Source organism: Capricornis sumatraensis, chromosome 1 (assembly GCF_032405125.1).
Source record: "Capricornis sumatraensis isolate serow.1 chromosome 1, serow.2, whole genome shotgun sequence".
Lineage (NCBI taxonomy): Eukaryota > Metazoa > Chordata > Mammalia > Artiodactyla > Bovidae > Capricornis > Capricornis sumatraensis.
The window spans coordinates 44,803,508-44,819,983 of NC_091069.1; the positions used below are offsets into that span (position 1 = coordinate 44,803,508).

At 39.1% G+C, this 16,476-nt stretch overlaps 1 protein-coding gene across 1 annotated transcript in view; it reads left to right on the forward strand.

The window, feature by feature from the left end:
- The window catches only part of WDPCP (WD repeat containing planar cell polarity effector), a 284,886-nt gene that overhangs the window by 71,414 nt on the left and 196,996 nt on the right, over positions 1-16,476 (forward strand). Inside the window, exon 10 of the mRNA XM_068966787.1 lies at positions 10,470-11,079. Within this exon, the coding sequence (XP_068822888.1) occupies positions 10,470-11,079 (610 nt within the window). The remainder of the gene's footprint in view (positions 1-10,469; positions 11,080-16,476) is intronic.

Here is a 16,476-nt window from a genome sequence, read left to right on the forward strand (position 1 = left end):
GGGATTCTCCAGGCAAGAACACTGGAGTGGATTGCCATTTCCTTCTCCAATGCAGGAAAGTGAAAAGTGAAAGTGAAGTCACTCAGTCGTGTCCAACAGTTCACGACCCCATGGACTGCAGCCTACGAGGCTCCCCCGCCCATGGGATTTTCCAGGCAGGAGTACTGGAATGGGGTGCCATTGCCTTCTCCGTACTATCATCCTAGAAATATTTAATTCATTAACTTTGTCAAAAATGTGATGACAACCCAACTTACTTTTCTCTTATTTGAGTAGATATTTTAACTTTTCAGCTATAAGCATTTGATAAAGCTTTCTGAGTATGGCAATAATTTCAAGATATCTTATTCAGAGAAGGCCACTTGAATCTGTTTAACCAAATTAATAAAAAATATATTAGCAGAGCTATTAAACCTTAAAACATGTTGTCAAGGAATGATTTAGAGGAGCAGTCAATTGATGAGAAAGTAAAAATGTGACCTACTTTTAATACAGTGTAATTTGATAAAAGAAGCATTTAGAAAGCATTACATATGCATTCACCTGAAAAGCCAGAATATTTCAGAGACATCTCTTCCAAAGAGATGTATATATTGTGTTATTTTTCAACTAAATAACCAAGATTTTCTATCATAGGGATGATGAGGTTGTTTTAATCTCTTTATTATAAAGTACAGTAAGGAAAACCATAGGGACAAGATACATAATTTAATGAGCTTTTACTAAAGAAACACCCCTGTAACCACACTCAGGTCAAGAAATAGACTTTCCCAGGCACCAGAAATAGTTCTATGTACTTACTCTGTTTTAATCTCAACCCTTTCCTAGTCCCCCAGAGTATCCTCTGTTGTGACTTTTACACTTTTTCTCATATATCACCTAAGTGTGTATCTCACAAAACTGCAGTTTAATATTATCTATTTAAAACATGCTAATATGTCTTTTATTTATTTATTTTTGGCTACACTGGGTCTTTGTTGCTATGTGGGACTTCCTGTAGTTGCAGGGAGCAGGGACTACTTGCTAATTGCAGTGAGGCAGACTTCTCATTGAGATGTTTTCTCTTGTTGCAGAGCGTAGGCTCTAGAGCCTGTGGGCTTCAGTTAGTTGTTGCATGCAGGCTCTAGAGCACCAACTGGCTCAATAGTTGTGGTGCACAGGCTTACTTGCCTTGCAGCATGTGGAATCTTACCAGTCCCACGTCCTCTGCATTGACAGGTGAATTCTGAACCACTGGACTGCTAGGGGAGTCCTAAAACATGTTAATGTGTCTTTGAAATTTCTTTTTAGTCTACAGGTTCCTGCTCCACTCTCTTTTTTATGTTTTGTATTGAAAGTTATCTGTTGAAACTGTAGTGTCCCACAGTCTGGATTTTGTTGGTCCCATCATCATGATGTGGTTCAGCATGCTTCTTTGTCTTTTGAAAATTCTGCAAGTTAGTGGTCAGTTTTGGCAAGAATGTATGTGAAGGAGTGTTTTTTAATTGGAAGGCATATGATGCTAGGTTGTATTTCTCTCTTTTGGTTGACTCTCTTTTTTTATTTTTAGTAACTACTGATGCTCAGTGCTTAGGTCCATTAATTCATGGAGGTTGCAAAATGGTGATATATAATGACATTATTTTTTAATTAGTTGGGATACTTTTATAATGAGACACTTCTACTCATCTCCTATGTGTTTTCCCAGTAGCTGGATTCATATAGTGTAATCAGAATAAGTGTCTGTTTCTTTTATTTACTAGTTTTCAAGATTGGATTGGTTCTCTGTCACTCCCTGAAGGTAATCAATTAGTTTTTGTTTTTAAATAGCATTATTAACTCGTGGATTTAGACATATTTGACTTAATGGGTTTCATAAATTGTTATATTTTTGGAAGTACAGATTCTTTTAACTAGAGCAAAGGTATTCTCTTCGAGTTGGCTTCTCTTCTTGTCATACCTTAGTAATGGATAGCTTCCCTTTACTGGTAGCTACCCTATACCAGAGGGTAGCTTCCCTCTGGTATAAAAATATAGTCCATGGTTATCTTGTGCATTTCCTGCTGCAAACATGGAATTCTTGATTTATTCAATAAGGTCTGGTTTCTGAATCACTGAAGAAATGAAAGAGGAAATTAAAAAATTAAATGAGATATTTTTTGAGAGACAAATGAAAAAGAAAGCAAGATTATCCAAAAGGTATGCTGCTGCTGCTGCTGCTGCTGCTAAGTCGCTTTAGTTGTGTCTGACTCTGTGCAACCCCATAGACGGCAGCCCACCAGGCTCCCCCGTCCCTGGGATTCTCCAGGCAAGAACACTGAAGTGGGTTGTCATTTCCTTCTCCAATGCAGGAAAGTGAAAAGTCAAAATGAAGTCGCTCAGTCGTGTCTGACCCTCAGCGAACCCATGGACTGCAGGCTCCTCTGTCCATGGGATTTGCCAGGCAAGAGTACTGGAGTGGGGTGCCATTGCCTTCTCCATCCAAAAGGTATGGAATGCACCAAAAGCAGTTCTTAGAGGGAAGTTTAAAGGGATCACAAGCTTACCTCAGGAAACCAGAAAGATCTAAAGTAAATAACCTAACCCTACACCTAAAACAACTAGAGAAAGAAAAACAAACGAAACCCCAAGTTAGTATAATGAAAGAAATTACAAAGATCAGGACAGAAATCAATGAAATAGAGACTAAAACCAATAGAAAAGATCAACAACACTAAAAGCTAGTTCTTTGAAGATATGCAAACCTGATAAACCTTTAGCTAGACTCATCAAGAAAAAAAGGGAGAGGGCCCAAATCACAATCAAAAATGAAAAAGAAGTTATGACAGAAGCACAAATATCATAAGAAACTACTGCAAGGAACTACATGCCAATAAACTGGTACAGCCTAGAAGAACTGGACAGATTCTTATAAGAGTACAGTCTTGGAAGACTGAACCAGGAATAGAAAATATGAAAACATCAATTACAGTACTGATACTGAATCAGTAGTTTAAAATCTCCCAACAAACGAAAGTCCAGGAACAGATGGCTTCATAGGTGAACTCTACCAAACATTTAAAGAGTTAACACCTATCCTGAAACTATTATAAAATATTGCAGAGGGTGGAACATTTCTGAACTCATTCTATATGGCCACCATCACCCAGATACCAAAACCAAGGATATGAAAAAAATTACAGACCTATATCACCGATGAACATAGACACAAAAATCATCAGCAAAATACTAGCAAACTGACTCCAATAGTACATTATAAGAACCATACACCTTGATCAAGTGTGATTTATGCCAGGGATACAAGGATTTTCAGTATACACCAATCTATATGATACATTGCATTAACAAATTGAAGAATAAGAACTATATGATTATCTCAGTAGATAAAGTAAAAGCTTTTGAGAAAATTCAACATCCATTTATGATAAAAAAAAAAAAAACTCTCAAGAAAGTAGGTACTAAAGGAACATGTGTGCATTCCCAGCTGTGTCTTTCTCTTTGCGACTCCATGGATGGTAGCCCACCTGGCTCCTCTGTCCATAGGATTTTCCCAGGAAGAATAGTTGAGTGGGTTACCATTTCCTTCTCCAATTAAGGGAACATATCTTATAATAAAGGTCATATATGACAAACACATCTAACATCATACTCAGTAGTGAAAATCTGAAAGCATTCCTTTTAGGATCAGGAAAAAGACAGTGATGTCCACTCTTGCCTCTTTTATTCAACATAGTTTTGGAAGTCCTAGCTATGGCAGTCAGAGAAGAAAAAGAAAGAAAAGGAATCCACATTGGAAAAGAAAAGGTGAAAGTGTCTCTGTTTGCTGTTGACCTGATACTATACAAGAGAATCCTAAAGATGCTACCAGAAAACTACTAGGCTCCTCAATGAATCTGGTAAAGTTGCTGGATACAAAATTAATACAGAAATCTCTTGCATTCCTATATGCTGACAACAGAAGTTCACAAAGAGAAATTAAGGAAACAATACTGTTTACCATTAAGTGAAAGTCGCTTAGTTGTGTCCTACTCTTGGCAACCCCATGGACTGTAACCTGTCAGGCTCCTCTGTCCATGGAATTTTCCAGGGCAGAATACTGGAGTGGGTAGCCATTACCTTCTCCAGGGGATCTTCTCAACTCAGGGATTAAACCCAGATCTCTCACACTGCAAGTGGATTCTTTTCCTTCTGAGCCACCAGGGAAGTCCAAGAATACTGGAGTGGGTAGCCTATCCCTTTTATAGCGGATCTTCCTGACCCAGGAATCGAACTGGGGTCTCCTGCATTGCAGGCAAATTCTTTACCAGCTGAGCTACTAGGAAAGCCCACCAATGAATCAAAAAGAATGAAATACATAAGGGAGCAAAAGACATGTACTCAGAAAACTGTAAGATACTTATGAAAGAAATCAAAGATGACACAAACAGATGAAGAGATATACTACATTCTCGGATTAGAAGAATCAATATTGTCAAAATAACTCTACTGTACAAGGCATGAAATTAAAAGATGCTTACTCCTTGGAAGAAAAGTTATGACCAACCTAGATAGTATATTCAAAAGCAGAGACATTACTTTTCCGACTAAGGTCCATCTAGTCAAGGCTATGGTTTTTCCTATGGTCATGTATGGATGTGAGAGTTGGACTGTGAAGAAGGCTGAGCACCGAAGAATTGATGCTTTTGAACCGTGGTGTTGGAGAAGACTCTTAAGAGTCCCTTGGACTGCAAGGAGATCCAACCAGTCCATTCTGAAGGAGATCAACCCTGGGATTTCTTTGGAATGAATGATGCTAAAGCTGAAACTCCAGTATTTTGGCCACCTCATGCGAAGAGTTGACTCATTGGAAAAGACTGTGATGCTGGGAGGGATTGAGGGCAGGAGAAGAAGGGGGCGACTGAGGATGAGATGGCTGGATGGCATCACTGACTCAATGGACACGAGTCTGAGTGAACTCCAGGAGTTGGTGATGGACAAGGAGGCCTGGCGTGCTGCGATTCATGGGGTCGCAAAGAGTTGGACACGACTGAGCAACTGAACTGAACTGAACTGATACAAGGCAATCTACAGATTCAATGCAATTCCTATCCGAATTTTTCACAGAATTAGAATAAAACTTTTTTACAGTTTGTACGGAAACACAAAAGATCATGAATAGCCAAATCAGTCTTGAGGAAAAAAAATGGAGCTGAAGGAATCAGGTGCCCTGACATCTGACTATACTACAAAGCTACAGTAATCAAAACAGCATGGTAGTGGCACAAAAACAGATATATGGGTCAGTGGAACAGGATGGAAAGCCCAGAAATAAACCCACGTTCATATGGTTAGTTAACCTGCGACAAGTGAGGCAAGACTACACAATGGAGAAAAGACAGTTTCTTCAATATGTGGTGCTGGGAAAACTGGACAGCTATATCTAAAAAAAAATTAGAACATTCTTTAACACCATATACAAGAATAAAATAAAAATCGATTAAAAACCTAGATGTAAGAATAGAAACTGTAAAGCTCCTAGAGGAAAACATAGGCAGAACACTCTGATATAATTGCAGTAATATTGTTGGGGGGATCTGTCTCCTCGAGTACTGGAAATAAAAACAAAAGCATGCAAATGGCACCTTATTAAACTTAAAAACTTTTTCATGCAAAGGAGACCTTTCACCAGTGGACTGGGGGAAGAAATTTGCATACTGTGCTACCAAGGGATTAATTTCCAAAATATGTAGATAACTCATCCCTGCAGTTAAATATCAGAAAAAATCCAACCCAATCAGAAAATGGGCAGAAGAAGTAAATGTTTCTCCAAAGGAGACATACAGATGGCCAATAGGCACATGAAAAGATGTTCAACGTCACTAATTATTAGAGAAATGCAAATCAAAACTACAATGAGGTATGACCTCACACCAGTCAGAATCTGCCTCTTGTTGTTGTGTCTGACTCCTTGTGACCCCATGGACTGCAGCAGCCCAGGCCTCCCTGTCCCTCACCATCTCGAGTTTGCCCAAGTTCATGTTCATTGCATTGGTGATGCTGTCTAACCATCTCATCCTCTGACATCCTCTTCTCTTTCTGCCCCCAATCTTTTCCAGCTACAGGGACTTTTCCAATGAGTCCTCTGTTCGCATCAGATGACCAAAATATTGGAGCTTCAGCTTCAGCATTAGTCTTTCCAGTGAATATTCAGGGTTGATCTTCCTTAAGATTGACTGGTTTGATATCCTTGCCGTCGGAAAGATTTTCAGGAGTCTTCTCCAAAACCACAGTTTAAAGGCATCAGGCATCGATTCTTGGGCATTTTGCCTTCTTTATGGTCCAGTTCTCACAACTGTACGTAACCACTAGGAAGACCATCAGTTCAGTTCAGTTGCTCAGTCGTGTCCAACTCTTTGCGATCCCATGGACTGCGGCACACCAGACGTCTCTGTCCATCACCAACTCCTGGAGTTCACTCAGACTCGTGTCCATCGAGTCAGTGATGCCATCCAGCCATCTCATCCTTGGTTGTCCCCTTCTTCTCCTGCCCTCAATCCCTCCCAGAATCAAAGTCTTTTCCAGTGAGTTTACCCAGACTCATGTCCATTGAGTCGGTAATGCCATCTAACCATCTCATCCTCTGTCATCCCCTTCTTCTGCCTTCAATCTTTCCCAGCATCAGGGTCTTCTCAAATAAGTCAGTTCTTCACATCAGGTAGCCAAAGTATTGGAGTTTCAACTTCAACATCAGTCCTTCCAAATGAATATTTAGGACTGATTTCCTTAAGCATGGACTGGTTGGATCTCCTTGCAGTCCCTTTGACTCTCAAGAGTCTTCTCCAACACTACAGTTCAAAAGTATCAATTCTTTGGTGCTCAGCTTTCTTCACAGTCCAACTCTCACATCCATACATGACTACTGGAAAAACCATAGCCTTGACTAGACGGACCTTTGTTGACAAAGTAATGTCTCTGCTTTATAATATGCTGTCTAGGTTGGTAGTAAAGTTCCTTACAAGGAGTAAGCATCTTTCAATTTCATGGCTGCAGTCGATGAAAATCACATCTGCAGTGATTTTGGAGCCCCCCAAAATAAAGTCTCTCACTGTTACTACTGTTTCCCTATCTATTTGCCATGAAGTGGTGGAATCGGATGCCATGATCTTCGTTTTCTGAATGTTGAGCTTAAAGCCAGCTTTTTCACTTTCCTCTTTCACTGTCATCAGGAGGTTTGTTAGTTCTTCTTCACTTTCTGCCATAAGAGTGATGTCATCTGCATATCTGAGGTTACTGACATTTCTCCCAGCAATCTTGATTCCAGCTTGTGCTTCTTCCAGTCCAGCATTTCTCATGCTGTACTCTGCATATAAGTTAAATAAGCAAGGTGACAGTATACAGCCTTGACATCCTCCTTTTCCTATTTGGAACCAGTCAGTTGTTCCATGTCCAGTTCTAACTGTTGCTTCCTGACCGGCATACAGCTGTCTCAAGAGGCAGGTCAGGTGGTTTGGTATTCCCATCTCTTTCAGAATTTTCCACAGTTTATTGTGATCCACACAGTCAAGGGCTTTGGCATAATCAATAAAGCAGAAATAGATGTTTTTCGGGAACTCTCTTGCTTTTTTCCATGATCCAGCGGATGTTGGCAATTTGATCTCTGGTTCCTCTGCCTTTTCTAAAACCAGCTTGAACATGTGGAATTTCTCGGTTCACGTATTGCAGAAGCCTGGCTTGTAGAGTTTTGAGCATTACTTTATTATCATGTGAGATGAGTGCCATTGTGCGGTAGTTTGAGCATTCTTTGGCATTGCCTTTCTTTGGAATTGGAATGAAAACTGACCTTTTCCAGTCCTGTGGCCACTGCTGAGTTGTCCAAATGTGCTGGCATATTGAGTGCAGCACTTTCACAGCATCATCTTTCAGGATTTGAAATAGCTCAACTGGAATTCCATCACCTCTACTAGCTTTGTTCATAGTGATGCTTTCTAAGGCCCACTTGACTTCACATTCCAGGATGTCTGGCTCTAGATGAGTGATCACACCATCGTGATTATCTGGGTTGTGAAGATCTTTTTTGTATAGTTCTTCTGTGTATACTTGCCACCTCTTCTTAATATCTTCTGCTTCTGTTAGGTCCATAACATTTCTGTCCTTTATCGAGCCCATCTTTGCACGAAATGTTCCCTTGGTATCTCTAATTTTCTTGAAGAGATCTCTAGTCTTTCCCATTCTGTTGTTTTCCTCTATTTCTTTGCATTGATCACTGAAGAAGGCTTTCTTATCTCTTCTTGCTATTCTTTGGAACTCTGCATTCAGATGCTTATATCTTTCCTTTCTCCTTTGCTTTTAGCTTCTCTTCTTTTCACAACTATTTGTAAGGCCTCCCCAGACAGCCAGACTGCTAAAATAATTGCCAAAATGGCTAAAAGCATATTCCCTTCCTATACTTTTCCCCCTAGTTTGCCTAGTTTCCCTTGTTTGCCCCAGTAATGTACATTACTGTAGTACATTGTCAAATCCTGGAACATGACCTTGGTATAATACTATTAACTCAGATACTGGCCTATTTCATCAGATTTTGAACTTCTGCGAGTGCACACACATGCAGAGTTCTGTGAAATTCTGTCTCTTGTAGACATGTGCTTTGTAATGTTTCTAAATCTAATTTTGAGGTTTTCAGCAGTGTTAAAAATGATCTCAGATACCATTCTCCAGATTTTTGGCCTCCCACATTTACATATGAATAAGATGAATGGCCTGCTTTATTCCTTTATTATTCTTGTTGCCTTTCCTTTCCACACTAGAAATGCTTTTCAAATTTTGCCTCACTAGTATTATAAGTCATATTACTCACCAGGTCTTTTTTTTAATGTAAATTTATTTATTTTAATTGGAGATTAATTACTTTACAATATTGTATTGGTTTTGCCATACATCAACATGAATCCGCCACAGGTATACACGTGTTCCCCATCCTGAACCCCCCTCCCTCCTCGCTCCCCGTATCATCCCTCTGGGTCGTAACTAGTACATTACCTTCTTATTTTTTTCTGTTGATCACTGACCTACTTAACAACCCTTCATATCTTTTCTGACAATAAAATCAGTGGTACAAGAATCTGCCTGCCAGTGCAGGAGACACAAGTTCAATCCCTGCGTCAGGAAGATTCCCTGGAGAAGGAAATGACAACCTACTCCTCGGAAATCCCATGGACAGAGGAGCCTGGCGGGCTACAGTCCATGGGGTTGCAAAAGAGTCTTGACATGACTTAGCAACTAAACAACAGCAACAAAATATTTCTACAGGAATGTTAACAGAGTTGTGAAGTTTTTTCTTTTGCCTACCCTGCCCTACTTGTGAGAAACACACTCACCAAACCCAAAGAATGGAAGTAAGGCTTTAATGATGGTCTTGCAAGATCTGGTGTCTGATGGGCAGGCACACCCAGAGTCATTACAGGGAGCATCTTATCCCTAGAATGCAAGTCCCTCTCCCTGTTCCTCTTTGGCTGAGTACCAAGGGGTAAACAGTCTTCCTGGATGTCACCTAGGTTTGTTCCCTCCCTCTTTATGATCTCCTCCCACCACCCCGCCACGTCTTATTTCCTCCTTTTCTGTGTACCTATTCCAATTCTTAGGTTTTGAATTCACCAGTAGGATGAACCTGCACAAAAATCTTAGGCATCTCACCCTCCCTTTTTTTGCCCAGACTTTCTAGTTTGGTATCCCTTATGGCTATCAGCTATTGGCTATTACATCAGCAAGCTCTCACTCAATGCTAGATGTTCTTGAAAACGGACCATTTTGGTTTTTTATTTCTTACACTACTAATTAGAAATATATTTCTAGTAAATAATTTACCAGTAATTTTAGAATCAGCAGGGGTAGTGGGTTGGAAGAAGATGAACTGAATTGTTAAAATCCTTTATTCATCCTTTAAAAATCACACTTCTGATGTCTTTATATAATCTGCTAGGCGTATTATTTTACTAAAAGCCCACTCTATTAGTTTCTGTATATTGTAGGAAATATTTGTCTGTATGTTACTTACAGACTTTCTAAAACAAAATGCTTAAGTTAAAATTTTATAATTTAATTTCTGCAGCTGTGCTCAGTATGTGCTATATTTATTTATATATGGGCTTCCCAGGTAGCTCAGTGGTAAACAGTCCACCTGCCTATGCTGGAGACTCAGGAGACAGGAGATCCATCCCTGGGTCAAGGAAGATCCTCTGTAGAAAGAAATGGCAACCCATTCCAATACTCTTGCCTGGGAAATCCCATGGACAGAGGAACCTGGCAGGCTACAGTCAGACATGACAGTGCACATGCACACACACACATTTATATATGTTCTATATGAGATATATACATACCTGCTAATATGTTGCTGATATTTAAGGTGGTAGTTGACTGTATTCAGTAGGATTCTAGATTAATATGCAGTGCTATGTGTGACAGCTGGAGAAAAACCACAGTCTATCTGAACATATTTGTTATATTTCTTACAGGTTCTGAGTTCTGTACTTACAGAATGGGATCCACTGGATGTTCGCTTTGACACCAAACATCCTAATCAAGTGTTGACAGTGGAGTGCTCCATCAGTGTAGACAAAGAGCCCATGGCTGACAGCTGCATCTATGAATGTGTTCGGAACAAAATCCAGTGTGTATCAGTCACCAGAATACCACTTAAGTCAAAGGCCATTAGTTGTTGCAGGAATGCTGCTGAAGACAAACTGATCCTGGGCTGTGAAGATTCTTCAATAATTCTTTATGAAACTCACCGTAGAGTGACTCTCTTAGCTCAGGCTGAACTTCTGCCTTCATTAGTAAGCTGCCACCCAAGTGGGGCCATTCTGCTAGTTGGCAGTAACCAAGGGGAACTGCAAATATTTGATATGGCTCTTTCTCCTATTAACATCCAGCTTTTGGCTGAAGACAATTCACCTAGGGAGACTCTACAATTCAAAAAATTCTTTGATGTTTCCAGCAGTCTTGTTCAAATGCAGTGGATAGCGCCTCAGGTTGTTTCTAAGAAGCTTGAAAGTGGGGACATCTATAATCTCCTCTTCCTCAGGTTTGACAGAGGACCTTTGGGTGTACTTCTGTTTAAACTTGGTAAGTCAAGGAAGTTGGTGAGTAAATAAATTTTTTTTATGATGACAGTATAATTAAGACAGTAAAACTGTTCCTGGAATGTAGATTTTTTTTGTTTCTCATCCCATCAATATGCATATTCAAACATTTCATGTAGTTTTCTTAAGAAAGTTTTGTGGATGATTTTCTAAAATCTCAAGGTCCATTATATGTTGAAAAATTTTGAAATTGCATTAATTTTCCATCACATGAATAAAAAGCCTGAGCTGTCCATATATGATGCTTTCCAAACTAAACTGGCTACTAAAAAAATTCCTTAAGAAATAGTACATATGAGAATATTTTTAAGTACTTACTATGTCCATTGTAAAATTCTGTGTGTAGGGATATAATACTTTTCCTATTAAGTTATTTTAGATGAGTGTTCATTTCTTTCCAGATTGAAAATATGTAAAACAAGAGTTTTAAAAGAAGAGGAAGGAAAATGCTTTGTTAGAATTTGCTGAAGATATTTGTGTAACTTTATGTTTTTCTTTTAGATAAAAATATTCAAAAAATTATTTCAATATTAGGAAAATTATGTATTAATGTATACTATTTCAACATAATTTTTATTTGCCTTCTATAGGTTTGCATTATCAGCTATGTCCTTAAATATATGATATTTTTAAGGCAGTTTTGATAATTTAACATTCTTGAGAGGAACTTGCTTAGGTTTTAAAAAACATGTTTCAATTAGTGCACATTATTGTCCATCCTAAAGGAGATCAGTCCTGGGTGTTCACTGGAAGGACTGATGCTGAAGCTGAAACTCCAATACTTTGGCCACCTTATGCAAAGAGTTGACAAAGACCCTGATGCTGGGAGGGATTGGGGGCAGGAGGAGAAGGGGACGACAGAGGATGAGATGGCTGGATGGCATCACCGACTCGATGGACATGCGTTTGGGTAAACTCCGGGAGTTGGTGATGGACAGGGAGGCCTGGAGAGAGTCAGACATGACTGAGCGACTGAGCTGAACTGAACTGATTGCAACCTGAAAACATAGAAAAGTAGATACATTTCAAAACCCCTTACAGGATTTGGCTCTGTGGCACAAAGTTAAGTTTTTAAAAAACATTGTAGTGTTTGTTAAGTAACTGTCAGTTTACTTTTTGTTTTTAATGGATCTACTTGCCTCTGAAATAGAACGAATGAAATAAATCTAATGAAAATGACTTAACTTGAAAGCTATCAGGGATATAAGTGAGGCCTATGTTCTTTTCATATGAAAAAAAAAGAACCTAAATCCATTCATAACATTAGTATTATCCAAGAAAAATATGTTTGGAATCTCATTTATTATGAGATAATCCAGTTCTACTTTGCCCAACTACATGTTTAATAGTGGTGTGTCTCCACGCACAACACTTATTAAAGTGGATGTTAGATGTTTTGCATATTTGTTGAAACTCTCTCCCTCTCTCTGTATCCCAGTTACCTGTCAAACAAGAAGGCAATCTACTAACATATACCTAGCTTTTCTTTAGCCCTCCCTTGGGGGCCTACTCACAACAGCTTTGCAAAAAGCACAGCTTTCTCTTCCTATCTCTAGCACATTTGCCTTCTTACTAAAGTAAACAGGCTCTCAGTGTAGGGATTTAGAGGGCTTCCTGCTAATTGCCAGCTTGTAAACTTAATTGGACTATCTCCCTGGGCACTGTTCCTAAATCAATTAGGCAATGAGTTGGCTGTCACCTCTTTTTCCCAAGTAGGTCTCTTGGAAGAGAATTATCCAATAGAAGTCAAGCATTCAAATGAAAAGGTGATAACTTCTGCAACTGACATTTATCATTTAAATTTTATTTTCATTATGACTTATAAGATTTATAGAATAGGGAAATTTTACAGTCTTACATGGTCTTTAAAAGAACAAAACATGGAGTTTCCCAGGATTTTTGAGAATGAAGTGTTTTTGAGATTTTTGAGAAGATTAGTGTTTATTATATATTATTTTTCCTAGGAAGAGTAGATTCCTTGAAACAGTATATTCCAGCTAACAGATCTTTTTCTTTCTTCTTTTTTTTTTTAAAGAAAACCCTGTTTAAAGAACAGATTTTTCTTAGGATCTGCTACTAAATACATCCAGAAATTTTAATATACTTCTTGAATTAACACAGTGCTGATTCTGGGCATCCATGTGGAATTTTCATGTATAATTCAAGTTACTGCATATATAAACAGGTAGTTTCATGTGCAGTTTCCCCACTAGAGAGCATTTATGAGATGTTTTTCATATGCTTGTTATGCAAGTCTTTGGAAATTTTGACATGAAAGGTGTAGCGTACAATTTAAGAACCTGAGATAGATCATAGTTTAAAATAGAATGCTGTCATACGTAAACGTGTCAGTGGCTGCTGCCAATATGCTAAGATTTTTGGAGTCTGACTCTTAGAATAGGTCAGTTAGTGTAATGTTGAAGGAAAACTCTGTTGAAGGCTAGAGCTTCCATTCTAAATCCTTATAATTATCACACAAATGCCACTGGAGGTTAAAAGGCCATCACCACTGTTACTATAATAATGTGAAAAACTAACATGTCTTCCTCAGGAGGGAGCAAGAGGTGTCATCCTTCTAGGTAGAGGCAGTGTGTAATCAGAATTTCTTTACCTAACAATCATTATTCATATTTCCATATATGTAAACTGGGATTAATTTAAAAAAGAGGAGTTCCTAGTTGTATTTCTTAGATAATAAAGCTTTTCCATTCTCTTCATCACCTTTTCCAACTTTCACCACTCTCTTTAAACTCATGTGATCAGCTTCTTGCCCTTTCAACAGAGAATCTCCCCTTTTAATAGATACTTCATTGACTTTATCTGCTCCTCACCACCCACCCAACCACTTACCTCCATGTAATAAATCTTTTCGGTTTCAATTCAGTGGGATAGGAGCCTTCCTTTTACCTACGACTAGGTCCACGCTGGATCCCACAGCATTCCCCTTGACGCCTTTACTCTGTCACCTTCCCCACTCTCCCCATGAATCTTGCTACATCAGCAGGCTCAGGCCCAAGCCACACCATGAAACAAAGCAACATACATCTGTTCCTTAAAATTGTTTCCCCTCTGTTATGAATCAAATGTTCACCGTCCTTTCACAGTCAAGCTCTTAATAGAATCGTGAACACTGAATTTCTCTGCTTCTTTGCCCCCATTCCCCCTCACAGCACCACCTTCTGGCTCTTCTCTTCAATGTTCTCCTGGAGCTGCTCTTGGAAAGGTCACCAGTGACTTCCTACTTGATACACATATTTCGCTTCAGTTACTTGATGACTTTTCAGCATTTGATGGCTCCTGACCACATTACCATCAAATTCTCTTTGTTCTTGCCTTCTGTGACTCTCAATGCAACTTTTTGGCACTTCTTTATGCTCTTCTTCTGCCTCCTCATGAAAATATTCAAGCTCTCCAAGGTTCCATCTTTAGCTCCCCTCCCATTTTATGCAAAATAAGAGTTTCTTTCTTTATTTTTTTAAATTATTTTTAATTTTTAAATTTTAATTGAAGGCTAATTACTTTACAATATTGTAGTGGTTTTTGCCATACATTGACATGAATCAGCCATGGGTGTACATGTGTTCCCCATCCTGAACTCCCCTCCCACCTCCCTCCCCATCCTATCCCTCAGGCTCATCCCAGTGCACCAGCCCTGAGCACCCTGTCTCATGCATCAAACCAAGAGTTTACTTTTTATTTTGGTATCCTGTCTCTGACTTCAGCCTAGGCCACTGCTCTCCACCCCCACTTGTTAACCTAGCCTACAGGAAACCTCCCCCTTGAGTCTGCACAATTGCCTCAGATTTATTATGTGCAAACTTGAAGTTGTCATCTTTCTCCCTGCTTCTCCTCCTATATATTCCAGTTTAAGGGATGTTATAGTTATTTAGATGGACAGAATTACAAGTTAGAAATCATCCTAGAATCCTTCCTCATTCCTAACGCCATATCCAGTCAGCAATGAAATGCCATCAGTTCTGCCTTCTGAGGTTTTGTTCCGTCACTCAATTGTGTTTGACTCTTTTGACCCCATGAACTGCAGCATGCCAGGCTTCCCTGTCGTTTACTATCTCCTGGAGTTTGCTCAAACTCATGTCCATTGAGTCAATGATGTCATCTAACCATCTCATCCTCTGTTGCCCCCTTATCCTCAATCTTTCCCAGAATCAGGGTCTTTTCCAATGAGTTGGATCTTCACATCAGGTGGCCAAAGTATTGGAGCTTCAGCATCAGTCCTTCTAGTGAATATTCTTGGTTGATTTCACTTAGGATTGACTTATTTGATCTCCTGGTTGTCCAAGGGACTCTCAAGAGTCTTTTCCAGCACCACAGTTCAAAAGCATCAATTCTTTGGTGCTCAACCTTCTTTATGATCCAGCTCTCACATCCATACATGACTACTGGAAAAACCATAGCTTTGACTATATGAACCTTTGACCGCAAAGTGATGTCTCTGCTTTTTAATACAACGTCTAGCTTTGTCATAGATTTTCTTCCAAAGAGCAGGTGTCTTTTAATTTCATAGCTGTAGTCACTGTCCACATGAATTTGGAGCCCAAAATGGAGTCACTCTTTCAATGGTTTCCCCATCTATTTGCCATGAAGTGATGGAATTGGACGCCATGATCTTAATTTTTTGAATGTTGAGTTTTAAGCCAGCTTTTTCACTCTTCTCTTTCACTTTCATCAAGAGGCTCCTTAGTTCATCTTAGCTTTCTGCCATAAGGGTGATATCATATGATTGTCTGAGGTTATTGATATTTCTCCTGGAAATCTTGATTCCCACTTGAGCTTAATCCAGCCCAGCATTTCTCATGATGTACTCTGCATATAATTTAAATAAGCAAGGTGACAGTATACAACCTTGACGTACTCCTTTCCCAATTTTGAACCAGTTTGTTATTCCATGTCTGGTTCTAAGTGTTGCTTCTTGACCTGCATACAGATTTTTCAGGAGGCAGGTAAGGTGGCCTGGTATTCCCATCTCTTTAAGGATCTTCCACAGTTTGTTGTGATCCACACAATCAAAGACTTCAGTGTCATCAATAAAGCAAAAGTAGATGTTTTTCTTAAATTCTCTTGCTTTTTTTTATGATCCAGTAGATGCTGACAATTTGATCTCTGGTGCCAAATCAAGCTTGTACATCTGGAAGTTCTCAGTTCACATACTGTTGAAATCTACCTTGAAGGATTTTGAGCATTACCTTCATTAATTGCATGTGAAATGAGTGCATTTGTGCCGTAGTTTGAACATTATTTTACATTGCCGTTCTTTGGGATTAGAATGAAAAATGACCTTTTCCAGTCCTGTGGCCACTGCTGACTTTTCCAAATTTGCTAACATATTGAGTACAGCATTTTAACAGCATCATCTTTTAGG